Source organism: Sarcophilus harrisii, chromosome 1 (genome assembly GCF_902635505.1).
Source record: "Sarcophilus harrisii chromosome 1, mSarHar1.11, whole genome shotgun sequence".
NCBI lineage: Eukaryota > Metazoa > Chordata > Mammalia > Dasyuromorphia > Dasyuridae > Sarcophilus > Sarcophilus harrisii.
The window spans coordinates 197,427,900-197,454,654 of record NC_045426.1 but is presented as its reverse complement, the minus strand read 5'-3'; the positions used below and the strand labels follow the sequence as shown (position 1 = coordinate 197,454,654).

Here is a 26,755-nt window from a genome sequence, read left to right as displayed (position 1 = left end):
ACTAGTTTTTTTCTGTAATTCTCTATGTATACAATCATATCATCTGCAAAGAATGATAGTTTTGCTTCTTCAATTATATTCTAACTCCTTAAATTTCTTTTTTTCCCTCCTCTTATTGACATTGCTAGCATTTCTAGTGCAATATTAAATAATAGTGATAATGGTCATCCATATTTCACTCCTGATCTCACTGGGAAGACTTCTAACTTACCCTCAGTTACAGACAATACTTGCTATTGGTTTTAGATAGATATTACTTATTTTAAGGAAAGTTCCACTTATTGCTGTGCTTTCTAGTTTTTGTTGCTTTGTTTTGTTTAATAGAAATGAGTATTGTGGTTTGTCAAAAGCATCTATTGATATTATCATGATTTTTTTGCCGTTTTTATTATTGCTATGATCAATTATGATGACATTTTCCCTAATGTTGAATCAACTCTGCTTTTCTGGTATAAATCCCACCTTCTCATAGCTTGTAATTTTTGTGATATATTTCTGTAATCTCATTGCTAATATTTTTATTTAAAATTTTTTCATCAGTATTCACTAAGAAATTCCACTAAGGTCTATAGTTTTCTTTCTGTTTTTGCTCTTCCTAGTTTAGGTATCAGCATAATATTTGTATTATGAAAGGAATTTGGTAGGATTCTTTCTTTGCCTATTTTCCCAAAAAGTTTATATAATCATGGAATTAATTGTTCTTTAAATGTTTGATAGAATTCACTTGTGAATTCATCTGATCCTAAGAATTTTTTCTTAAGTTTATTGATGTTTTATTCAATTTCTTTTCCTAAGATAGAGTTTTTAAAGTATTCTATTTCTTCTTCTGGTAACATGGATAATATGTATCTTGGTAAATATTCATCCATTTCACTAAGAATGTTAGATATATTGGCATATAATTGGACAAAATAGCTCCTAACAATTGCTTTAATTTCCTCTTCATTGGTGGTGAATTTACCCTTTTCATCTTTGATACTGTAATTTTCTATTCTTTGGGTTTTTTTAGAAGTTAAATTAAGCAGTGATTTATCTATTTTATTATTTTTTTTATTGCATGCCCAATTCACTTATCTGCTTTTTATGTCTTTAGTTGTTGTAACTAACTTTTATAAAATTCTGTTCATCTCAACTTTTTATATTATTGTTAAATTGTTTTTAGTTCCAAGAGGAGAAAGTTATATTTCCTCAATTGCATAATTTAACAGCCTAATTCCCTCCTATACCTCATTCCTTTTGCTTTAAGATTTTGGATGCTATGCTGCTTGGTAGATATATGTTTAATATTGATGTTATACCATCACCTATAGTACCTTTTAGCAAAATTTATTTTCCCTGATTATCTCTTTTAAGTAGAAATTTTTTTATTTTTGCTTTGTCAGAGATCATGATTGCTACTCTTGCTTTTCTTTTTTTTAACCTTGGCTGAAGCATAATAAATTTTTTTCCAACCCTTCATTTTTACTTAGTGTGTCTCGCTGTTTCAAGTGTGCTTTTTATAAGCAACTTATTGTTGGATTCTGGTTTTCAATCCATTCTGCTATCCGCTTCTATTTTATAGGTGAGTCATCATATTCATAGTTATGAATACTAATTATGTATTTCCCTGCATCCTATTTTTCCTGTTTGCCCAACTCTTTCTCTGTCTCTGTCTTTCTGTCTCTCTAACTTTCCCCCTCTTTATTAACCCTGTCCCTCCTCAGGAATCTGTTTTGCTTCTGACCACTGCCTCCCTTAATTTGTCCTTCCTTCTATCAGACCCCCTACCTCTTTTCTTAACCCTCTCTCTTCCTCCTTCCCTACAGGATAAGATAATTTTCTTTACTCAGTTGAGTGTGTATATTATATCCGCTTTAAAACAAATCTGATGGGAGTAAGATTCAAGCATTGTCTATCACCACCACCTCTTATTTTCTCTTTTACTTCTCTTTTGCTCTGTTTCATGTTTCCTTTATGAGAAATAATTTCCCCTTTCTAATTCTCCCCTCTCCCAGTACATTCCTCTTTCTCACCTTTTAATATTATATTTTTGAAATCACCCTATCATAAACTCAGCATACACTCATATCCTCTATATACTGTTCTTCTAACTGCCCTAATAATGATAAAATTCTTAAATTCTTAGAATATTAGAATTAACAGCTATGATCTTCCCATATAGCCTTACTAAAACCCTTATGATTTCTCTTCCCTGTTTATTTTATTATTTTTCTCTTGAGTCTTTCTATTCAGTTCTGGTCTTTTCATCAGAAAAGCTTGGAAGTCCTCTGTTTCATTAAATGTCCATTATATCCCCACTAAAATCTTATACTCAGTTTTGCTACATAGATTGTTCATAGTTGTAGTCTTAACTCCTTTGCTTTTCAGAAAATTATATTCAAGCACTCTAAAAAGAAGGAAGATGACAAATGTTGGAGGGATTGTAGAAAAATTTGGATAGTATCGCATTATTGTAGTTGTAGACTAATCCAACCCTTTTGGAGAACAATATGGAACTATGTCCAAAGGGTATAAAACTATGCATACTCTTTGATGCAGCAATAACATTCTTCGGACTATATCCCAAAGAGATCAAAAGAGGAAAAGGACCTGTGTGTACAAAAATATTTACAGCAGCTCTTTTGATGATGGCAAAATATTGAAAATTGAGGGAATATACATCAATTTAGGTATGGATGAACAACCATGGTATATGAAGATAATGGAATATGATTGCTCAATAAGAAATGATAAACAAACTCAGAAAAACCTGAAAAGAGTTGTAAAAAATAATATAAAGTGAAATGAACAGAAACAGGAAAATATTGTACACAGTATTAGCAACAGTGTGTGATGATCAATTATGAATGACCTAGGTCTTCTCAGCAACAGTGATCCAAGACAAATGTAAAGGATTCAATAAGGAAAATGCTATCCACATCTAGTTAAAGAACTGATGGAGTCTGAATATAGGTCAAAGCATACTTTTTTCAAGTTGTGGCTTATGATTTTGATAGAGTATTATTATGCTAAAACAAATGAGAAAAGGGATGATTTCAGGAATATCTGGAAAGACTTAGATGAATTGATACAAAATACAGTGAATAGAAACAGGCAATAGTGTTCATAATACCAGTCATATTATACAATAATCATCTGGATTTAAGATTGAAAAAAGATGGCTGTTCAACAAAAGATATATTTAAAACATTCCTAGAAAGAAAACAAGTTCTGAATATAATAGTTCCTTTTCAAATACCTAAGAATTGAAATATAAGAGTAAACAAAATACATCAACCCCATACAACAATAACAAAATAACAAGAGAGATAACACAAAGAGATTTCTTTCTGAATAAGACAGTGGAGACAATGTTAGAAAACAGAAGTCAATTGGAAATGATGGTGGAAAAACAAGGCTGAACATTAAGTGCTAAATTGTTACAATACTCTGCCTATAATTAAATCAAGGGATTTTTGTAAACTAAATTATGGAATAAGAGATTTGAGAAGGGAAGTAGAGGAAGAAGATTGAGGGGAATATGTAATGTTCCTTAATCACATTGAAGGCTAAAAATAAAAAGGAAGAAAAATCTTGTAGAGTCTCTGGAAAAAGATAAGAGTACAGGAGAAAAGGTAGTAGGACAAAAAGAGAATTTAATTTGGAACAAAAAAGAATATTAGAACTTGAGAAAAATATAAATCTAATTCTTAAAATTTTTTAAAAATATGAATAGATTAATCTAATAAAAGCAAAAAAGTGACGGGTTAAGAAAACAAAACCTCATAATCAGTTGCTTACAAGGAACACATTTTAAAAGACATACACAGAATTTAAATTTATAGGTCCTTAAAAGTATCTCTGAAGATAGCTGCAGAAAACCTCTGAGGCATAGAATAGTGTGCCCTCTACTGTGGAAACAGTCCTACTTTAAGAAAGAATTAAAAGTCAAGAAATAGACTGGAAAAATGTGCAGCAAAAAAAAAAAAAAAAAAAACTATGTCCATAAAGTGTAAGGTGACAAGGAAGATCAAAATACACACTCAGAAGAAAATAGTAAAATCAAAACTCCAACATCCAAGGCTAAGAAAAATATGAATTGGTCTCCGGCCATGGAAAAGCTCAAAAAAGGTTTTGAAAACCAACTAAGAGAAATAGAGGAAAAAATGAGAAGAGAAATGAGAGTGATACACGAAAATCATGAAAAATGAATCAACAGCTTGGTGAAGAAGGAACCAAAAAAATTACTTAAGAAGATAAATCTCTAAAAAGCAGAATAGGCCAAATGATAAAAAGAGGTACAAAAAGCCAATAAGGAAAAGAATGCCTTAAAAAGCAGAATTTATCAAAGAAGAAAAGAGCCACAAACATTTACTGAAGAAAAAAATTCCTTAAAAAGTATAATTGGCCAAATGGAAAAGGGAGGAGGTACAAAAGCTCACTCAAGAAAATAATTCCTTAAAAATTAGAATTGAACAACAGAAAGCTCTAATGGCTTTATGAGAAATAAACAATAAAACAAAACCAGAGAAATGAAGAAATAGAAGACTATGAAATATCTCAGTTAAAAAAATTGATCTGGAAAATAGATCTAGGAGAGATGATTTAAAATTTATTAGACTACTTGAAAGCAGTGATTTTAAAAAAAGAGCCTAGACATCATCTTTCAAAAAATGATTAAGGAAAATCATCCAGATATTTGAAAACCAGAAGGTAAAATAGAAATTGAAAGAATCCACCAATTACCACCTGAAAGAAATCCCCAAATAAAAACTTCCAAATATAGCCAAATTCCAAAGCTCCCATTTCAAGTAGAAAATACTGCAAATGGCCAGAAAGAAACAATTCAAGTGTTATGCATTCATAATCAGGATAACACAAGATTTAGCAGCTTCTATATTAAATGATCCGAAGGGTTTATGATATGATATTCAAGAAAGCAAAGGAACTAAAATTGCAACCCAAAATCACCTATCCAGCAAAACTGAGTATAATCCTCCAGAAAGGGGATGGGAGAAAGAACATTCAGTGAAACAGAGAACATTTAAGCATTTTTGATGAAAAGAACAGAGCTAAATAAATAATTTACTTTCAAATATAAAACTTAAGAGCAGCACAAAATAATGAGGAAAGGGAAAATGATAAAATTAAACTGTTTGCATTCCTATATGGAAAGATGATAATGGTAACTCATATGCACTTTGCCTTTATTAGGGTAGGGAGAAGGAGTGTTTATCTGAGAAAGGAATATACTGAGAGAAAGGGAAAGGGAGAGGTAGAATGAAATAATTCTCTCACATAAAAGAGGCAGTAAAATTTTTTACAGCAGAGGAAAAGAGTGGAAGATAAGAGGGAGTGAATCTTACTGTCATAGGAATTGGCTCAGATAGGACATGACATACATACTCATTTGGGTATAGAAATCTGTCTTACCCTATAGGATAGTAGAAGGGGAAGGAGATGGAAGAGAGAGAAAATTGGGGAAAGGTATAGTTAAAAGCAAAACACTTTCAAGGAGGGACAAGGTAAAAGGAGAAAGAATAGAATAAATAGTGGAGAGATACAATTAGCAAGAATAATTTAAAAAAAAATTGAAGCAAGTTTCTCTGATAAAGTCCTCATTTCTCAAATATAGAGAATTGAGTCAAATTGATAAAAATAAGAGTCATTCCCTAATTGATAAATGATCAAAAGATTTGAACAGTTTTCCGATGATGTATTCAAAGTTATGTATTTATAACTTTGATTATATAATATATACATATTATATATATAATATTTTATGCTCTAAAATATTAGAGCATATTTTTTAAAATGCTCTAATTATATTAATTGGAGAAATACATATTAAAACAATTCTGAGGTACTATGTCATACCTATTACATTGGCTAATAGGACAGAAAAAAATAACAAATATTGAAGGATATGTGAGAAAAAGAGATATTAATGCATTGTTGGTATAGTTGTGGACTAATTCGACTATTCAGTAGAGTATATCCTTTGACCTAGAAATATTACCAGTAGAAATATTACCAAAGAGTAAAGAAAAAACATCAAACCTATTTGTTCAAAAATATTTATAGTGGGTTTTTTCTGGTGGCAAAGAATTGGAAATTGAGGGGACGCTCATCAATTGGGGAATGACTGAATATATTGTGATATGTAATTATGATAGAATACTCTTGTCATAAAAGAAATGATGAGAAGGATGCTCTCAGACAAACCTGTAAAGACTTACATTAGCTGATTCAAAGTGAAATGTACTGTGTATAAAGTAACAATGTTGTAAGATGATCAGCTGTGAATGACTTGGTTATTCTTAGCAGTACAATGATCCAAGACAGCTCTGGAGGAATTATGATGAGAAATGCTGCCCATCCCCAGAGAAAGAACTAATGATATCTGAATACAAACTGAAGCATACTTTTTTAAATTTTAATTTTATTGAGGGTTTTGGGTTTTTTTGGATCTATGCTTTCTTTCACAACATAACTAGTAGAGAAATGTTTTTCATGAGTACATATGTATAACCTATATCAAATTGTCTGCCTTCTCATTGGAGAAGTAGAAAGAGAGGAAGGTAGAGAATTTGACACTCAAAAGTTTTCAAAATGAATGTTAAAATTCATTATATGTGTAACTGGGGGGAAACAAAATACTAAATAAATTCAAAACAAAAAACAAAGGACATAGACTCAAATAGAGAGTTAATAATGGAATTTGAGATGAGTTTATCTTTCGTGAATGAAATTTAATAGGATACACTGAGTCATTTCTCCAGGCAAGATACCATCTATTAAGAGAGGTGCCCCCTAATAATAAAAGCTGATTAAATGGCCCTGCCTCTGGCCAAAAGACCTTGGATTGAGAGTGTAATACATTTTTATAAGCATAGAACAACAAGAACAACATAAAAAGAACAATATATAATTGGTTCAGCATTACATAGGTGAGAGGCTATAATTAGTTACATCAAAGAAAGGAGGCATTCCTCCCGGGGGGATGACAACCACCCTCTATGTCTAAGAAATGCTTTTTTGAATTTTTTGGTCCTGGCTGAATCTTGAGGTTACTGATAAAGGAAAACTTACTAGTAACTAGGGAATTAGTTAAAGACTACTTTAATTGTTAACGATGGGACAAAGTCAAATAGTCCTAGCTTCTCAAGACAACCCTACAAACCTTTCGGGAAGTGATGATAATTTTGTATGAATATATTGAGAACAGAATTCTTATTTAATTGATAGTCATTGTGGAAAACTTTTACTTTGGTATCAAACTTCAGGGAGTCAGAACACATAAATCACTTATTGATTAAGTTTGTTATCTTATATGTGGTGCTTGTGGTGCCCTAAAACAGTTACAGTAGTAACATAAAAGATCAATATAACAACAATGAATAAGTTTGAGATATTATAAGAATTATTAAAATGTGATCTAAGAGACATGATTTGAATACATGCTGTTGGAAAAATGGCTCCAACAGACTTGTTTGATGCAGTGTTTCCACAAACCTTAAATTTGTGAAGAAAAAACCCCCCACAATATTCACTTAATAAAGTAAAGTGCAATGAAATGAGATATGCCTATATAGGAACTGAGAAAAAAATTTTAATATCAAGGAAAATATTTAAATAAAAGCAAATGATTTATTCAAGGAGGTATAAACAGAACCCTTCCTAATAAAAATAGGTGTAAAGCAAAGATGCCTACTCTCCCTACTTTTATTTGATAGAGTTCTATCAGTAACAATAATACAAGAGGCTCAAAATTAAATGTGTAAAGATAGGTAAAGAAAAGATAAACTTTATTTGCTGGTAATATGATGGTTTACTTAGAAAATCTTGGAAAATCAGCAAAGATACTAATGAAGATAATATCTTTAGTAAAGTTATAGACTATAAAATAAGCCCTCAAAAATTAATAGCATTTTTATATAATAAAATTCACCATTAAAAATGTGTCTGCTCTTTGAACTAAGAATACCACTACTATATCTATATCTTAGAGAGATCAAAGAAAAGGGAAAAGGGCCAGATATACAAAAATATTATAATAGTAGTTGTGTTGTTTTCTTTTATGTGTGTGTGGTGGCAAAGAATTGGGAATTAAGGGATTGTCAGTTGGGGAATGACTGAACAAATTGAGATATATGACTGTAATAGAATATTACTGTGCTTTAGGAAGTGATGCATGTGATATGCATCATAGATAACATGATATAGAAACATAGAAAACATACATAGTTCATCAGATACAAGAAAATAGTGTACTCGCTGACTTCAAATCTATAAACAGAAAGAAAACATGCACAAAATCAAATTGTAAAGAACAAGAATGACTTGAAAGAAGAGTTATGAGCAGATGTTCCCACTTAGTAGAGTTGGAAAATCTATTTTCTTATTTCATTGTTTTCCAAAGTGATGCTTTAAATATATATATATATATATAACTTTTATTAGAATGGGAAGAGGAAAAAAGAAATGATATTTTAAAAAAGCAGATTAATAAAAATTATTTTAAATAAAGAAAAATTGGAATAGAAAAACTTTACTTAAAGATTTAGAGCAGTAGCTTGAGTTTCTCCTAAGGATGAAGACATTGATCTCAAGTTTTAGAGGATTAGGAAGTTTTCCCATTACTTCAGCTTCCTTTACTCTACCTCTTTTTTTTTTTCTTTCATGTAATACTTTTCTCAGATTTAGAAGCATATCTAGGCTTATCCCATCCCAGTATTGTCATTTTTTCAATATCATCCCAGAGCTCTTTGCTACCAGCTGTTATGGGCTAGTATCATGCAGGATGTTGAAACTCTGCTTTGTCCTTCAAATGAGAAATATCTGCCATTTTGACTTCCTAATTTGCAAGACAGCTCAACAAGCTGTGCTAAATTTAGATAACCACATGGCATAAATGAGGGGTCTAGCACAAGTAAGTGAACATAAAAGAATTGTTTTATCTACCTTATAAAGATACAAGTACTGAATAGAGAAGGACATTTCTTATTAGTTTTGGTTCTTTAGAGTTTATTAGCAAAACTCCCCCTATCTTCTTTTCCTCCATGGAAATAATGGCTGAAGGCCCTTGGCCTTTTGTTTGCGTGGTTTTATGTCTTGGATTGGGAGTTAAGAGGAGGATACCAGCTATGACTTGCCTCAGTTATAGAGGGCCAGGTCTGCCTCATCTGTCTGAGTCTAAATCTGGCCTCGACTACTTAGCTGTGTGACCCTGGACAATCTTATTAGATTCATTTCCCCCATCCCCAAAGTGAGTTGGAGGAGGAAATGGCAAAGTCCTCCGATATATTTTCCAAGAAAACCCCATAGGGGGTCCCCAAAACATAGACATGACTAAAGCTACTGAACCCCATCACTACCAGCAGGCATCAGATATTCAAGAAAAAGCCTTAAGTTAAATATAAAACAAATATTTATGTTTGATCTTCCTATGTAGGGAAAGACGATTACTGTCTACCATCTAGTTATTGACAATCCTATCTGTTCTATATGCTAGGGTCCTCTAGAAAATTAAATCTGTCTTTTTGTACAGCAAAATAACTGTTAGGATATGTATGCTTATATTGTATTTAATTTATATTTTAACATACTTAGCATGTATTGGTCAACATGTCATCCGGGGGAGAGGATGGGGGGGAGGGGAAAAATTGGAACAAAAGGTTTGGCAATTGTCAATGCTGTAAAATTACTCAAGTATATAACTCGTAAATAAAAAGCTATAATTAAAAAAAAAAGAAAGAAAGAAAGAAAATTAAATCTATACCATAGCTGGGAAACTTCCCATTTAAAGTCCTGACTTCTTCCTCCGGCCTGCTTCTTAAAGAATCCTTTTTAATGTGTATAGTCCTGATCCTAGCCTGCTCCGAGGTCTAAAGAGAGTGTTCTCTATTTCATGCTCTTTAATTTTGGTTTATTATGTTTCAGTAGAGATTTAATTCATGTCTCACTTGTATACTGTATTTCACACTATCTAACTCTCTTCTTGTATACTGTATTTCACACTATCTAACTCTCTTCCCAATGTCTACAGCAAGTCTGCTACAAAGCATCTGTTACTAAATTTCAGGTCTGTTTTAGGATTAAAGCAAAGATGAGGTCAGTTCTCATCATTGATTTTAAGTATAGTATTTAGAAGCTTTGGCTTCGATATACAACGTACTAAATTATTATAACCTGATATGTCTTTGCTATTTGGAAACAATTTTATTACTTGTACTGATTTTATTTGTTTCCTTTTTTAGCGTCTTGCTCGTACTGGAATAATAGTTACTACAAGTGAGGCGGTGCTGTTACAGTTGGTAGCTGACAAAGACCACCCAAAATTCAAGGAAATACAGAACCTAATTAAAGCAAGTGCACCAGAATCTGGTCTACTTTCCAAAGTTTAGGATTCAAGGATTGGTTGTTAATCTACCTATATAAGAACAAAATCATAAACATAGATTTGCTGTCTTCTTACATGTATACAATTGAAATGTTAAAAATTGACTACTTTTTTGCTTACCTTCACAAAACTGATTTGATTAGTCTATTTGGGGACCAAAATTTGGTCACAAAATTAAAGCTTTTCAGTGTTTATTGTTTATTTTCTACATTTCATCATTATTCTTTCATTTTTGAAACATTGCATTTGAACCTGTTTGTTGTAATGGCTCTTAAAAATTCATACTTCTGTAAAATTTCTCAATAAGACACTTTGTTAATAATAAAAAGTACTTGTGAGTGGTTTCACTTTTGGCATTAACATAAAATTTATAAATAAATGTCATATGGATTCCATGCTTTCTCATAATGTAAATTGATTAAATGAAAATTATTTTAAAAGAATTTCAAAAACATTCTGAATTTTTTTTTCAATTAAAAGAATATTTTATTTATTCTCAAGTCATGATATATTACTTTGGGCAGCAGAAGCTGGCTCTTCTTTATTATACTCATCACTGCCTTGCTATCTTTGAGCAGAGAATTATCAAACATCATTACTTTTCTCTCTGTGATCTTTATTGTTTTTTCTCTCACTGGGTAGCTTCTGTGACTCTACATTATCTTTTCCTAGAGGATAAGCAACTTCTCATTCATCAGGACATCTAAATCCCTCATCAACATGAAGAGTCTCAGTTGTATGTGCGTGTGTTTTTTAAAACTCCTTTCATATATATGGTTGTTCTTGTTCCTCTACTTTACAACTTCTTAACAAGGGTTAATTTTTCCTTTTACAACTTTTTTCCCCATTGAAGCTCCATTTCTATTTTCCAAGAAATATTTTATTGTCCCTGATAACTGGAAACATGGAGAGGGAAAAATTTTTTTTTGGACTTTATAATGATTAATGAGGCAAAACTCAGAACAAAGAGAATTTAAGCAACATGTTGATGACAGGCTGATCATTGGAGATCATCTATGGTTTCAAACTTTTATTGGTTAGGTCAAATGTCAGAAATGATGGACCCCTGCGAGATGCAGGGGAGTAAGTACCTGACAGTTTTCAGGTAGATGCAGCAAAAAGCTGCAGACTTGATGTCATCTTCTCCAAACAGAGTCTCTACTCCAATACTGATTAACAGGTAGATCTGGGAACATTGAGTCACTGAATCAACATAACTTTCAATGATAATAATTTGTTAAGGGGGATAAGAATAAGGGAATGGAGTGTTTCCCAATTTATTTGAGGTTGGTTCTTAAGAACCTCCATAAGGTTCTATGGTGCTATGTCTATGAGATTTGGTCCCAGATGGACACTTTCCCATGAAAAACTGAATGAAGTGCCATTATTAAGCCCTTGTTCAGTCATTTCAGTCACATCCAACTATTTGTGACCATTTGGATGGAGTAAAGATGCTGGAGTGGTTTGCCATTTCCTTCTCTGGCTCATTTAATAGATGAGAAAACTGAAGCAGACAGGGTTAAGTGACTTGTCCAGGATCATAAATGTAAATGTCAGAGGCCCAATTTGAAATCAGGAAGAGGAGCCTTCCTGACTTTGATTTAAAAACAGTCAAGAAGGAAGGAGGGAGAAAGAGCATTCCAGAGATGGGATGACTTAGTCATGAAACATCAAGGAGGTGTGTATCACAGACTGAAGAGTATATGTTGGAAATCTGAATACAAGCTCAATCAGAAAAAGTTTGTCCTTTAAAAAAAAAAAAACTTGTATTTTAAAGAATACCATACAGAGGAATGGTAAAGAAAGTATGGTTAGGTATGCATTCTGGAAAGAAAGGAAGTGGGATGGTGGTCTGAGCATTTTCCCCAAAATGGAGTTTCTAGGAGGAACCATTCAATCAGAAGAAACCCCTACAAAAGTGGAGAATGAGTAGTCCAGGTGCAGAATGAGTTTCAAAGGGAGGATATTTCTGAGGAAAAGAACTGTAAGTGCACAGTGTCAGTAAACGGTAGAGAAATGAAGGGAAGAACATTTTCATTTGGGAATCCACAGGGAAGATGAGTGGAGGGAAATCAACAACTCAAGAAGCAATGGTAGTATTACTTTGATTACTCTTTCCAGAGTAAGAGACAGAGGGGAGAAAGGCTATGTACTTTGGCAAAGCTGATGGCAAGGACGTTTTCCAGCAGTCAGATAGAATGTGAAACATAGCCTTGGATCTGGGGGTGACTAAAAGCAAAAGTCAAGAAACTATTAAAATTACTCAAGTATACAGGGCAATAGCCAATTAATAAGGACATGAGTCTTAAGAGTTCTTATAAATTGCCAATCCTTGTGGTATAGGTGATTAGGATTCTTCTCTCAAGGGAAGATCAAATGTTACCTAATGGAGAGAGAGGTGTTTAAAGCATGTTCTCTTAGGAGTCTGTCTATATGTAAATGCTACTTCAGATTCTATTAAGGGGTAGGAAATATACTTTTAATATATAAAGATCCTAACACATGGAAAAGTCCCCAGTAATTAATATAGCTATGTATAATTCTATATAGACATGTATTATGTATTATAAATTTACTTACATGTCCAGAGAAAGGATGGAATTCTCAGTTACAAAATTCTAAGAAACAAACTTGTCTTTATATACATAGTGCCAATGATCATGGAAATCACAAACCAGATACTGTGAAATTAACTGAGATAGTCCTAGTTTAATGGACCTTGCAAAAGTGATTGGGTAACTCATTATTGGTTAGTTCTTTTCTTTTATTTTGAACTTAAAAAAACAAGAATTCCATAACATAGTAGAATGGGGGAGGGGGGGGAGGTAATTGTACATGAAACTGCAAATCTATTATATGTAACTTGCCATTCTTTTTAAACATGTAATAAGGTTAACATGTAACTTATTATTCTTTTTTTTCTCTTTTCCTTCCCAAGTGGCTACCGTTAGATACAAATATGGCTATATATATATGTATGTAAAACCATTCTGTATATCTATTTATCAATTCTTTATATAGATGCAGATATGTGTCCTTTGTAGTTAATTTGGATATTTATAATAGTCAAAATGACTTGGTCACTCAAAGTTGTTCTTAAAATAATATTGCTGTTACTGTATACAATGTTCTCTTGGATCTGCTCCTTTTACAATTCATTATTTTGTGCAAGTCTATCCATGTTTTTTCCAAGTTAACTGAACTCATCATTTCTTAGAATACAGTAGTATTCCATCACAATCATTAGTAAAACTTGTACAGCCATTCCCCAATTGATGAGCATCCCTAAAATTTCCAGTTCTTTGACACCACAAAGATATCTACTATAAATATTTTAGAACGTATAGGTTCTTTCCCTTTTTCCCTAATCATTTTGGGAAACAAGTCATAGGATGTAGGTAGTTTAATAGCTCCTTGGACATAATTCCAAATTGTTCTACCAACAGTGAATTAGTCTTCTAATTTTTCCACATTTCCTCAAACATTTGTTGTTTTCCCCTTCAATCATTTTAGACAATCAGATAAGTGTAAAATGATATCTTAAGGTTGTTTTCATTTGCGTTTTTCTAACCAATAATGATTTGGAGCATTTTTTCATATGAATAAAAATTGTTTTGATTTCTTCATCACAAAATTTCCTGTTCATATCCTTTGATCATTTCTAAATTGGGGAATGACTTGTATTATAGATTTGACAAAGTTCTTTATACATTTGAGATATGAAACTTCCATCTGAGAATCTGTCCATAAAATTTTTTTGTGCAAAATCTTTTTAATTTTATGTAATCAAAATTATTCATTTTGTACTTTACATTATTCTCTCTCTTGTTTATTCATAAATTTTTTGCCTATCCATAAGTCTGATAGGTAATACATTCCATGTTCTTCAAATTTTCTTGTAATATCTCTTTATATTTAGGTCATGTATCCACTTTGATCTTGTCTCAGTAAATAGTGTAAGATTTTGGTCTATGCCCAATTTCTGCCAGACTGTTTTCCAATTTTCCCAACAATTTTTACCAAATAGTGAATTTTTATCCCCAGAACTGCCTTTACACTTATTAAATATAAGGTTACTATATTAATTTGCTTGTGCAACATGTTTTTTTACTTCATTCCACTGATCTACTTTTCTATTTCAGTTATTATATTAATTTGCTTGTCCAACATGTATTTTTACTTCATTCCACTGATCTACTTTTCTATTTCTTAGTACCAGATAATTTTGATAATTACAACCTTATAATTTAGTTTAAGATTTATTACTGCTTTTGATTCTTTTAGGCATTAATGATTTTTATAACTTGATGAAACTGCTTTTTGTTCACCAACTCTGGTATTTGAATTTATGTCCTGATTTTTCCATTTATTTTTTGACATGTTTTGCGGTAAAGCAGTCTAAAACTCTCTGTTTCCTCCTTTATAAATGAGACCAATAATACTTACATTAGCTACCTCATAATATTGTGAGAATAAAATGAAATGGTGAACTTAAGTGCTTTGTAGCTATAAATAAATAAAGTGCTTTGTAACTATAGAAACGTAAGCAATCATCAACCTCATCTTTATTTGTAAACTTACTCTTCTCAATCTAATTATATTCACTTTTTATTTAAATTGTAGGAAATTGTTCTTTTTATAATTTTTAAAGGACTTATACCCTTGTCTTTGTGCATCCATATCTAAAGTGTGAAGAGTTAAATCTTTATAGTTATTATTGTTGGCAAAAGTAGGATCTAGAATAAAGCTAATGTGGACCTAGCTTCTGCTTTTGTTGTCACTAACAAGCTATCCAGAGTCCTGTAAGCAAATGATTATATTGTGATTAAGTCATGTTACTGATGGTGCTATTAAAATGTGTGAAGTAATATTAGAGAAAATTTGAAATTGTATACCATTTTCTCAGTATTCTTGATTTATACTATGTAAATGCTCTTAGAACTTTTAATAAATGTTTGTTGAGTGGGAAAAAAAAATTAAATGCATTGGTGTGAGCAGTAGTTTGAAGAGGATTCTGAATCATGAAGTATTAGAACCTGAGGGAAATACCTGGGACCACTGAGTGAAGAGAGGGTGATGGATATTATAGAAGGATGGCACACATATTAAGATCAGAGAAGCACAGACTGAGAGATTATTGAATCCAAAACTTTCATTTTATAAATGAAGAAAGTGATTCTGAAGGAGGGTTAACTAGCTTAGTTTACATAGCAAGTATCTGTGGCAGGATTTTAATCAAGTTTTCTTTACCTTAAGCTCAGGACTCTTATATCTATGTACCATCTAACTGTATTAATCATCATTAGTTCAATTGTCTGATTTTATTTTTCTTATATTGATGGAGATTTGTCAACTTGAATGGGTAGAAATATGCTTTTTTAATTGGTTACCTTTGTAACCTAAGGCAATGTTAAATCTAGTCTGTGGCCTAGTTTTTGTGAGTTTTTATATTTTAAAGTATTTTTATTGAAGTTAAAAATGTAAAAAAATATTCTTAACTTTTAAGCCTAGCAAAATTTGGCCTTCAGGCTATAGTTTATCAATCTCTGGCCCATGGTATGGATTTATTTACAAGATTCTTGGCCCATGTTGCTTTGGAATAATATCTCTAGAAAAGGGTAAAACCATCCATAGGATATGGGACCTTTCATTGGACAAAGCTCTGGAAGAAATTGAGGTTTGGGGAAAAGAATAAGTTCCGTTGTTGAAGATGTCTGTCAGATATCCAACTGATAGTCTGGTAGTCACTGATATAAGACTGGAGAACAGGAAAAAGGGTAGGGCTGGATATCTGCATAGAGGTAATGAGCTCACCAAACAAAATAATACAGAGGAAAAAGAGAAGAGGCTTGGGACAGAACCTTAGGAAATAAGAGTTAGCACAATCTTGAAGACACAGCAAAGGAAACTGAGGAGCAACCAGTCAGATAGGAGAACCAGAAAGAGAAGTCACAAAAGCCTAAAAAAGAAGAGTAATCAACAATGTCAATGTCAAAAGGTTCAGATAACTTCATAAAGATGCAACTTGAGATAAGGTCATTAGATTTTGTCATTACATCTATGGTAACTTTTTGGAGAAAGTTTTACTTAATTGAAGAATGCAAATCATTAAGAAGAGTAAGAGGACTAGAAATGGACCCAGTGACTTTTAGATACCCTTCTCAAAATTAATGAAAGAGAGTAGAGATAAAGATATTTACTGGAAATGGAGGGATAAAGTAAGGATTTTTGTGAACATTGAAGGTATATTTGTAGACAACAGGAAAGCAGTCAGTTGACAAAGAGAATTTTAAGATGAGTGACAGTTTTGGATGATTAAAAAAATTAAGGACAATCTGTTTAGAAAAAGCAGGATGTAATGGTATCATGGGTGCCACATCTTCGTGCAAACAGGTGAAGGAGGAGGTAGTGGTTGAAGGCATATTAATGATGTGAGATAAGTATAGAAGAGGAAGTTTTCAGCAAGTGACCTTAATTTTTTCATTGAAATATGAGGCAAAATCTTCAGATAAGAGAGTGAAGGAAGGGAAGCCATGGAAAATTTGAAGAGGGATGAAAAGATCTGCAAAATATTTTGTGGTGAGTGGTATACCAATAAATTCATTCATAGCTAACAGTGAGGGATAAATGATGGACTGGGAGATTTGACTCTAGAGACTAGCACTGTCATTACTAAAACTGAATTAAATACTCTTCCTTCCACTACAATTTTTATTTGAGCTGGACCTTTACCTGGCGGCACAGTCCTATCCTAAATAGATTAATAAAAGACAACAAAATGCCAGAAACCACCAAGATTCTAAATAGATTAATAAAGGACAAAATGCTAGAAACCACCAAGATTTGCATGAATTTGACTTCCATATTGAGAGACACAAGAACTAGACCTAATAATTTTTTTTATTTTTTGCCTTTTTATTTAGAGGCAATTGGGGTTAAGTGACTTGCCCAGGGTCACACAGCTAGGAAGTATTGAATGTCTGAGGCCAGATTTGAACTCAGGTCCTCCTAAGGCCAAGCCAATGTTCTAACCCTCGTACCATCTAGCTGCGCCTACTCCTACCAGTTCTAGATGGTAAAAACTGCCATTGTCATTGATGTTATTGTGCCTTTTGAGAACTGATTCTCTTCAGTCAGACATGACAAAATTGAAAAATGTCAAATAATGTGCTAGTATCTGATTTTGGAAGTAATAATGGAGTCTCTAGGACAACAATTCTGTAATGTGTGTGTGTCAATACATATATATGTATACATATATGTGTATATGTTTTATATATATATGAAATCAGTCACAGATATGGAAATCTTATGATGAAATTATCAAAAAATATATGTTAACTTTATTACTTTTTCCCACAAAAGAAATACCAAGGGACGGCTAGATAGTGCAGTGGATAGAGTACTGGCTCTGGAATCAGAAGAACCTGAGTTCAAATCCAGCTTCAGATACTTAATACTTCCTAGCTATGTGGTCCTGAGCAAGTCAAAAACATAAATAAATAAAACATGAATGGGAACAGGAAAGTGTCATTACATATATTTGACCTACCATCTTTTACCCTTATCTTCAGAAATTGCCGTAACATGAAAGACCCAGTAAAATTTGAGGTCTCACTGTCTCAGCTTCACAAGTCTCACCCAGGAAATCTAGATAAATGGATGTGTAATACATCCCTGAAAGGTCTCCCTATATTCAAGGCAAAAGACAGTCAGGTTCTTCCTCTCAGTTTCCACTTGCTTCCAGCAAGTATTGCCAGATATTGCTCCCAGCAGAAGTTGCCAGATTCTGTCATATGTAGTTTGGGGAGAATGTGCCATAGGTTTGTGGGAGGAATTTCTCTTGAAAACTTTCTACTATGCTATTTCATTAAATATATTTGCATCCTCATTGTGTTTTCTGGCTCACTTGAGAAGTAAATAAATGCATCAGTGAGTGCTTGTGAGTAATGATTTTGAATGGATTGGCACCCAGAGAGTACCTTGAATATTATTCTTTTTTATATTAATTTTTTTATTAAGCTTTTTATTTACAAAACATATGCATGGTTAATTTTTCAACACTGAGCCTTGCAAAACTTTCTGTTCCAAATTTTTCCCTCTTTCCCCATTCCTTCCCCTAGATGGCAGGTAGTCCAATACATGTTAAATATCTTTAAAATATATGTTAAATCCAATATATGTATACATATTTGCATAGTTATCTTGCTGCACAAGAAAAATAGGATCTAGAGAAAAAAAAAAAACCTGAGAAGGAAAACAAAAGGCAAGCAAACAATAACAGAAAGCGTGATAATGCTATGTTGTGGTCCACATTCAGTTCCCACAGTCCGCTCTCTGGGTGTAGATGGCTCTCTTCATCACTGAACTATTGGAACTGGTTTGAATCATCTCACTATTGAAGAGAGCCATGTCCATCAGAATTGATCATTGTATAATATTGCTATTGCCATGTACAATGATCTACTGGTTCTGCTCATTTCACTTAGCATCAGTTCATGTAAGTCTCTCCAGGTGTCTCTGAAATCATCCTATTGGTCATTTCTACAGAACAATAATATTCTATAACATTCTTATACACAATTTATTCAGCCATTCTCCAACTGATGGGCATCTACTCAGCTTCCAGTTCCTTGACACTATAAAAAGAACTGCCACAAACATTTTTGCACATGTGGGTCCCTTTCCCTCCTTTAAGATCTCTCTGGGATATAGGCCTAGTAGAAACACTGCTGGATCAAAGGGTATGCACAGTTTGATAGCCCTTTGAGCATAGTTCCAAATTGCCCTCCAGAATGGCTGGATCCGTTCATAACTCCATCAACAATGTATCAGTGTCTCAGTTTTCCCACATCCCCTCCACCATTTGTCATCTTTTCCTCTCATCTTAGCCAATCTGAGAGGTGTGTTATCTCTCAGTTGTCTTAATGACCTCTCAGAATTCTGTGATCTCTGATCAATCTCTGATCAATAGTGATTTAGAGCACCTTTTCATATGACTAGAAATAGTTTCAATTTCTTCATCTGAAAATTGTTCATATCCTTTGACCATTTATCAATTGGAGAATGACTTGAATTCTTATAAATTTGAGTTAATTCTCTATATATTTTAGAAATGAGGCCTTTATCAGAACCTTTGATTGTAAAAATGTTTTCCCAGTTTATTGCTTATGGGAAGCTTAATCTTGAGGTCCTTATAGGACTATAACAATGTTTGGAGGAGAGTAAGGCAGTTCAGTAGATAAGAGAATTAAGTCTAGAGTCAGCAACATTTGAATTCCAATTTGATCTCAAACTGTGTGACCCTGGACAAATCACCTACTTACTATTTTACCTCAGTTTCTTCAACTATATGTTGTAAGTATTTAATGAATATTTGTAATATTAGCACAGTGCATGGCATATAATATGTATTATATAAATGCCCTACCTGAACAAAGTTATCTTCATGATTACATTTGATATGCTGTTTAAGATTTATTTAGTATCCTCCAAATAGGAACTATTTTTTTTACATAACTTGATTCTCCACAATGAATCCAAGAGAATAACTTCAACATACCTTCTACACATTGAAAAGAAAAGAGTCTCTCTTTTTCATCCTTTGATAATATAAGGACAATGATGTTTCAACTGAGCAGCTGTTCACTTGAAGACTTTGTCTCTGCTAGCCACAGGCACTCTTTAAGATCCTGTTACTAACAGGGCAGAAGACAACCAGTCCCAGTTCTAGCATAAGTAGTCATATTCCAGTGTGTTGCTTTGATGATTTTCCTGGGTCTTGCCTGACCACTTAGATTATACTTTCCTGGTCTCCTCAGTTTCTTCTCCAAAGTACTTTACCTTTGATTTGTCTGTACCTTTTATATACCTATAAAATCACATTTTTCCTCCAATTGGAATGTAAACTACCTAAAGTCCCAGACTGTCTTAATACCTTTGGTGCTTAGCATGGAATCTGGTGAGTATAGGCAGTTAATGGTTTCTTGATAGGTAGATGGATATATTGCCCTCTCCACTAAGCTTTTCTTTCATAATTCTGTCCTGTTGCTGTTGATTTTGTAATAATCATAACAGGTTTCCAGGATTGGGGATTATTATCCATTTGTGACTACCCACTGGTTTGGTCTCACTCCTGAAGAAACGGACTAAATTTAAAATGGGAGACATTTTGCTCAGCATCAGTCTTCTTCCACTGACCTCAGTTTTACGAGCTTCATGTCTGACTAGCTGTTGATGGCAGTTATATTTGCAGGGTGGTGTGGAAGTGGAAGGAATGACATTTCCCCTTTTTGTCTATTTCATTGCTTTTTCAACTTTCTCCCACCTCAGAAAAACAAAACTTCAGAGGTTAAAGTGCTTCCCTCAGGATTACCCAGCTAGTATGTGCCAGTGGTAGGACTTGAATCCAAGTTTTCCTGACTTCAAATCTGGCCAGCCCTTCCCTATTAGGAAAAGTCACATTATCATCTTGGGATTTTAGTGCTGTGCAGAGGAAAGAACTATGGCCGGGGATAGGGGCAAGGCTGAAGGATACAACGACTTCAATGACTAAATAACAACATGACTTTAAGCAAACTACTTCCTCTTTTTTGCTCCTTAGGTGGACTAAGATCTCTTTCAGTTCAGACAGTCTATGATATGAAACGATATAGAGGAACTAAGATAAGAGGGAGACATTATGTATCTATGTAAAGGTAACAATGTATATCATTAAATGTGAATTGAATTGATTCTGTTTTATTTGATTGCAATTTTAAAACTATTCGATTTCACTTAATACCTATAGTTTGATAATCGTCTAGAATGGACATTTGCTTACAACGGAAACAAAATTAAAGGTGACGTGGGCTTGACGTATTTCTACCCTCTAATTCTCAAAAGAGTTAACCATAAAGAACCTCAACATGGAACCAGGTGGGTAATGCAATGATAACACTGATTTAGCAGTTAACATCTTATTTTCTTTATATCTGCTTCAACATCTTTTACCCTCTTCTTCCCAGCTTAAACGGTTTGGAATGTCCTTTGCCGCAAACACTCTAGAAGGAAAGTTTTATTGGAGCTTTTCCCCTTTGGAACGGAAAGAGGAATAATCTCCAGGGAGGCTGCACCACATTTCCCAGTAGACGCCGTTGTACTTTTAGAGCCGTTGAGAAACTGAAGAGAAGGTATCGCTTCCATGCACACTGTCTCCTACAACTCTCAACAGCCCCGGGGGCTGCCCACCTTGCAACATTAACATTTAAAAGGTTTTCAGGCAGGTATGGGGCAATTTCCCCAGGCAATCATAAAGGAAAGCGAAGCGGGGCCTCCCAGAAAAGGGAGACCCTTTCTCTCTCTCCTACCCGCCCACCTTTTCTGATGGCAGACCCACCGGGCTTGCCGCGGGCGGAGGAGAGGAGGACCGGAGGCCTTACAGTCCCAACGCTGATGCCGAACGCTCGGGGCACTGCCGCGGTGGGATGGCTGGGCAACGGGGCCGTTTTGGTTCGAGGACTGCTTTTCGTGAAGGTGAAGGAGGCGGCGGCGTCGGATCCCCGAGGTTTCTCAGCTAGACTCCTCAGCCTCCCTACAGACACTTGTATCCGAACCCCCTGAGGAACCGGAGGACGCTCGGGGCTACTAATGCCGTGGTGCCTGATCAGGCTCGCCGTTAGATCTCGGCTGGGGAAAAGGGGGGAATGGGGAGTGAGCGGATAGCTGGGCGCCCCCGTGCCTCACTCCTTTTTTCATTCCTTTTAACCTCCTTCTCTTTTACTCCTCTTCCTGTTTCTCCCTTTCTTTTCTCCATTTCCCGCCTTTTCCCCATTTCACCTCTTTCCCCCATTTTTTTCTTTTTTTTCCTATTCTTTCCCATATTTTCTCCTATTCGCCCTCCACTTCTCTGTTGTCTTGTTTTACTCCCTTTCTCCTTACCTTCTAGCTCTTCTATCCCCTCCTCCCTGCCCCCAATCTTTTCTTCTCGCCGCACCTGTCCGGCTTTCCTCCAGAAAAGGGAAAGGAGGGCTTATGTAGAGTTCAAAGAAGAGAGCGAGAGGAAATAGGTGTGGGTGGAAAGAAGGGACTTTTATTTGACTTTAGCTTTGTCATTCTGTGTTAGAGATCAGTATATATATTGTTATGGAGGGAAAGTTAGCACTTTCTCTCCAACCTGTTGCTTTTCTGCTCAGATCTATTTAATTTGCGGTATTTGTATCATGGATGGGAAAGGAAACCAAATTTTTTTTTTTTTTAATCTTGCGGACGGGCTTAAGTGTTTACTTTAGGTAAGATTTGAGAGAAAGCAATCCCTGGAATTCCACAGATTCCTAAGTATTCTAAATAGGGAAAGCATTTGGCCTCTAATGCCCCCACTGAAGAATATTTAAGATTTATCTTAATTTTCTTTTGAAGATGCAGGGTATATGAGGGATTGGAAAAAGCTTTGTGGCTTTATTACTTGTTTAAATTGTTAAGGGAAATTTAAATGAGAACTTTAAAAATGATTGCTATTTCCTACCTCTACTCCAGTTAAACTTTGATTTGCAGCCAGAAGTATACAATTAGAAGGACTCTTTAATTTATAGTGTCCTCAGGAAGTCCAAATTGTTTTAATATATCTTTAAGCAAATATAATCAGAAAGACTGGCCATTGTTCTCAAAGAGAACCCACGATGGAAGTGAATAGGATTTAAATGAAGCAGGGTTGTGCAAAGTCATCAGCTTTATTCTTTTTTCCAGGGTCATTTGAGTCTAGTGGCTATACATGGGTCTGCACTACTGAAGATGACCCCAGATCATATTTTCCCTCCCTTAACGCCCCATACACCCTTTCACTTTTGGATCTATTTGTTAGGAAGTTTTTCCTGATAATGTTGTTCCTAAGTCTAGCTGAAAATTTTCACCTCTTGCTTCTAGCTTTGTCCTCCGTGGTCAAAAAACAGCAACTGGTTTTATTCTTCCATAGGAAGGCTATCTTAATCCCCTTAAGGCTTTTACAGGCTAAATATATGTTGTTTCTTATATGGTATAATTTTGAGGCTCTTCATTATTTGACTTGCCCATTTCTGAATGCTCTCCTGCTTTCTAAAATGTGGTACCTGTACATGAATGCAATGCTCTAGATGGTGGGACTATCGTGTTGCTAGTCCTGGATTAGTCCATTTCTTAGTGTAGCTTTACATTCCCATTTATTTTTTGTTGTAAGCACTCTAGATGGTGCAGTGGGTAGAGCACCAGCCCTGAAGTCAGGAGAATCTGAGTTCAAATGTGACCTCAGACACTTAACACTTATAACTATGTGACCCTGGGTAAGTCCCCAATTGCCTCAGCCAAAAAAAAAAAAAAGATTTTTTTTTTTTAATTTTTAGAAATGTGTTGAGAAGCAATGTGGCAAGTGGATAAAGGGCCAGTTTGGAATAAGGAGTGTTGGGGTACAGCATACAGGATGAAGAGTATTGGTACTCTTTATTCTTTGGAACAGTTAATCAGTATGCATTTATTAAGCATTCACTACTAAACTTAATGGAAATACAAAGACAAAAATTGAAACAAATCCTTAACCCTCAAGGGATGTATGCATATACACATACCTACATACACACACACGAAATACATAATGAATACAAGGCAGTTTTAGAGAGGCTGTGATAAACTGCTGGAGGGATCAGGAAAGACCTCATGAAGATGGTGTTTGGACTGAGCCTTAAAGGAAATCAGGAAGTATATGGAGATGAGAAAGAAGTGAATTCTGGGAGTGAGAGAGAGTATAAAGGTATGGAGATAGGAAATGGAGCAAGTAGGTTAGTCTTGATTATTGAAGAGCAAAGAAATGGGAATAAGGTAGTAAGGAGCTGAGGCTGAATTGTACAGTTCTATATTGTCGAGCAAAAGAATTTTTATTTGATTCTTGAAACAATAGGGAACCACTGGAGTTTATTGAGGGGGTAGAGTTTGACATGAGTAGGCCATGCTTTTGGGAAATCACTTTATCAAATATGTGGACGATAGATGGGAATGGTGTGAGGTTGGAGGCAGGGAGACCAGAGGGAAGGTTGTTGCCCTAGTCTAGATGAGAAGAGGGCCTGAATTTATTAGGTTCTGGTTATTGGAGTGGAAAAATAAATCTTATTTAATGTTCTTGGATGCCTCACTCTCAAACTATTTGTTATTTGGAATTATTGGTGCTGCCATTGGATTTGGGCAAATAACCAAACTGGAATGGAAATCCACTCAAAGCAGAGAATTTCTTTAAATTCCCAATTTTACACATGTAATTGATTTTATCCCATGCATTTCTTCAATGTTTCATTTTTTATTAAAACTTTTTATTTACAAAACATATGCATAATGTTTCATTTTCAAAAGTATCTAGACAGTCTTTAAATCAACCATGTTTGCTTTTAGTTCCTTCACTCAATCTAAAAAAAAAATCTTATCTGGAGTTCACTATTTGTCATTAGTTCTGTAACACTGCCTTGTGCCCAGTGATGCCTGAACCAGATTAATATGTAATTGGAAAGTATTTAATGAAATAAAAGTACAGTAGTACAAAATGTTAATATGAGCTTTTCTAAGTCAAGATAATGTCAGATTAAGTTTTAGGAGAGCAATTATTCGAAAAGATTATGACAAATAACTATGAGGCATTTTCCCCTGCTGAAACTTACTGATGAGAAAGTCACAGACAAAATCCAAATATGATTCTCACACCTTGGAAAGGGGTAATTTTTATAAACAGAAGGAAGGAGAAAGAAAGCAAGAAAGAGTTGGGGAGATAAAGGATATTTTGAAAGGCAAAATCAGGGAGAGTTTGACAGATGGTCTTAGAGTGGATTCAGGAATTTCAGCGTTAGGGAGAGGACAAGTTACTTAGAGTTCCCAAATATATGGACTTCAGGGATCCTAATGTAGGGTTTCATACTCCTGTTTCTATTTGAGTTTAACACTGCTTCTATAATCAAACTCTACATTAGATACATTCTTTTTGGAGCAAGGATTTTAGCATTTCAGACTAAGACCTTAGAGATCATGGAAACTAAACCTATCATGTCACATACAGGAAGGTTAAAGACAAGAAAAGTCCTAAGTAATAGAGCTGGGAAAATATATTATTACAAATCCTGTACTCTTTCTAATTCATCATGCCAACAATTGCTTTTCTTATTTGGGTTAGTCATTCAGCAAGCATTTATTAAGAGCCCACTCCATCTCAGACACTAGGGTTAAAAATAAAAGCAAAATAATTCCAACTCTCAAGGAACTTATATTTTAGCAGGGGAGACAAGAAATAATATAAAAATATATAAAGAGAACACTAATATATTTAGGAATCAAGAAAGGTTTCATGAAGAAAGTGGTACTTAGACTGTCTTAAAAGAAAAAAAGATTCTATGAGGCAGGAGTAAAGAGGAAATTAATTTTAGGCATGGCAAATGGCCAGTGGAAAAGCAGTGGAGTGCAGTGTGACCAGTAGAAAACAATATAATTTTAATAGACCATTAAAGTATGAGAAAGGAAGTACCAAAAAGACAGTTTGGGATTAAGTTGTAAAGGGCTGTAGAAGTCCAACGGAAATTTAAGGAGCCACTGCAGTTAATGGAATAAAAATACTCTGAGGACCTACTGGAGTATGGAAACACTTGAGGCAAGAAAACCACTCTGAAGGTTGCAGGCATTGTACTAAAGTGATAAATACTATTAAAGAGAAAAAAGTCAAATGTGTGAGATAATGTGTAAGTAAAAATAAGAGCTGGCAACTGATTGCATATGGGAAATAAGAGCAAGAAGTTGAGCTCATGAACCTGTATTGTCAGACTGAAAAAGTGTTGGTTGGCTTTAGTCAAAATAGGAAAGTTTAGAAGCAGCTTAGAGTTAGTGAGCAAAGACAATGAGCTCTGTTTGGGCAATTGGTAAGAAAGGAAGACAAAAGCTTTAAATATAAACAACTGATACAACGAGCATCTGACTTTCTGCAACATTTTACTTCTTGTAGTTTTTGTTCTGCATTTCTACTGAAAAAGGAGCTATATTTCATTACCTGTACCCATGTTTTATAACCAGTCATCCACTGGGGAATAATGTTTACATCAGTTTCCTATATGGCTTATATATCAAACAGATTAGAGATATTTGATGCAAAAAATTTTTTCCCTCCATCTAATTTTTCTTTATTCTGTCTGAATTGATTTCCTTTGTGCAAGATATTTTAATGTTATATCTATCCCTTGTGTGATTAAGGATTCTTTCCCTAACTGTAGCACTAAAATGTATTTCCTTCATTTTTAAAATGATGTATCTTTTTGTATTTAGGTTGCACATATGTTCAGAGATTATTGGGGTATATGGCATAAAATGCTAATGTCAAGCTACTTTCCAGATTTCTCAATAAAT

The 26,755-nt window shown here is 34.1% G+C and overlaps 1 protein-coding gene across 3 annotated transcripts in view; it reads left to right on the top strand.

The window, feature by feature from the left end:
* ISOC1 (isochorismatase domain containing 1) overlaps positions 1 to 22,154 on the top strand; it is a 57,778-nt gene extending 35,624 nt beyond the window's left edge. Inside the window, exons 5-6 of one of the 3 annotated variants that reach the window (XR_004234126.1) lie at positions 1,470 to 1,561; positions 10,239 to 10,324. Coding sequence is in view for 2 of the 3 variants with exons in the window: in XM_031968341.1 (XP_031824201.1) it covers positions 21,171 to 21,298; positions 21,388 to 21,427 (168 nt within the window). In the remaining variant the exon portion in view is untranslated. Of the gene's footprint in view, positions 1 to 1,469; positions 1,562 to 10,238; positions 12,161 to 21,170; positions 21,299 to 21,387 lie in introns of those variants that run through there. The other 2 variants (XM_031968341.1, XM_003759494.4) reach the window with 2 other exon arrangements.
* The last annotated feature ends 4,601 nt before the right edge of the window (positions 22,155 to 26,755 follow it).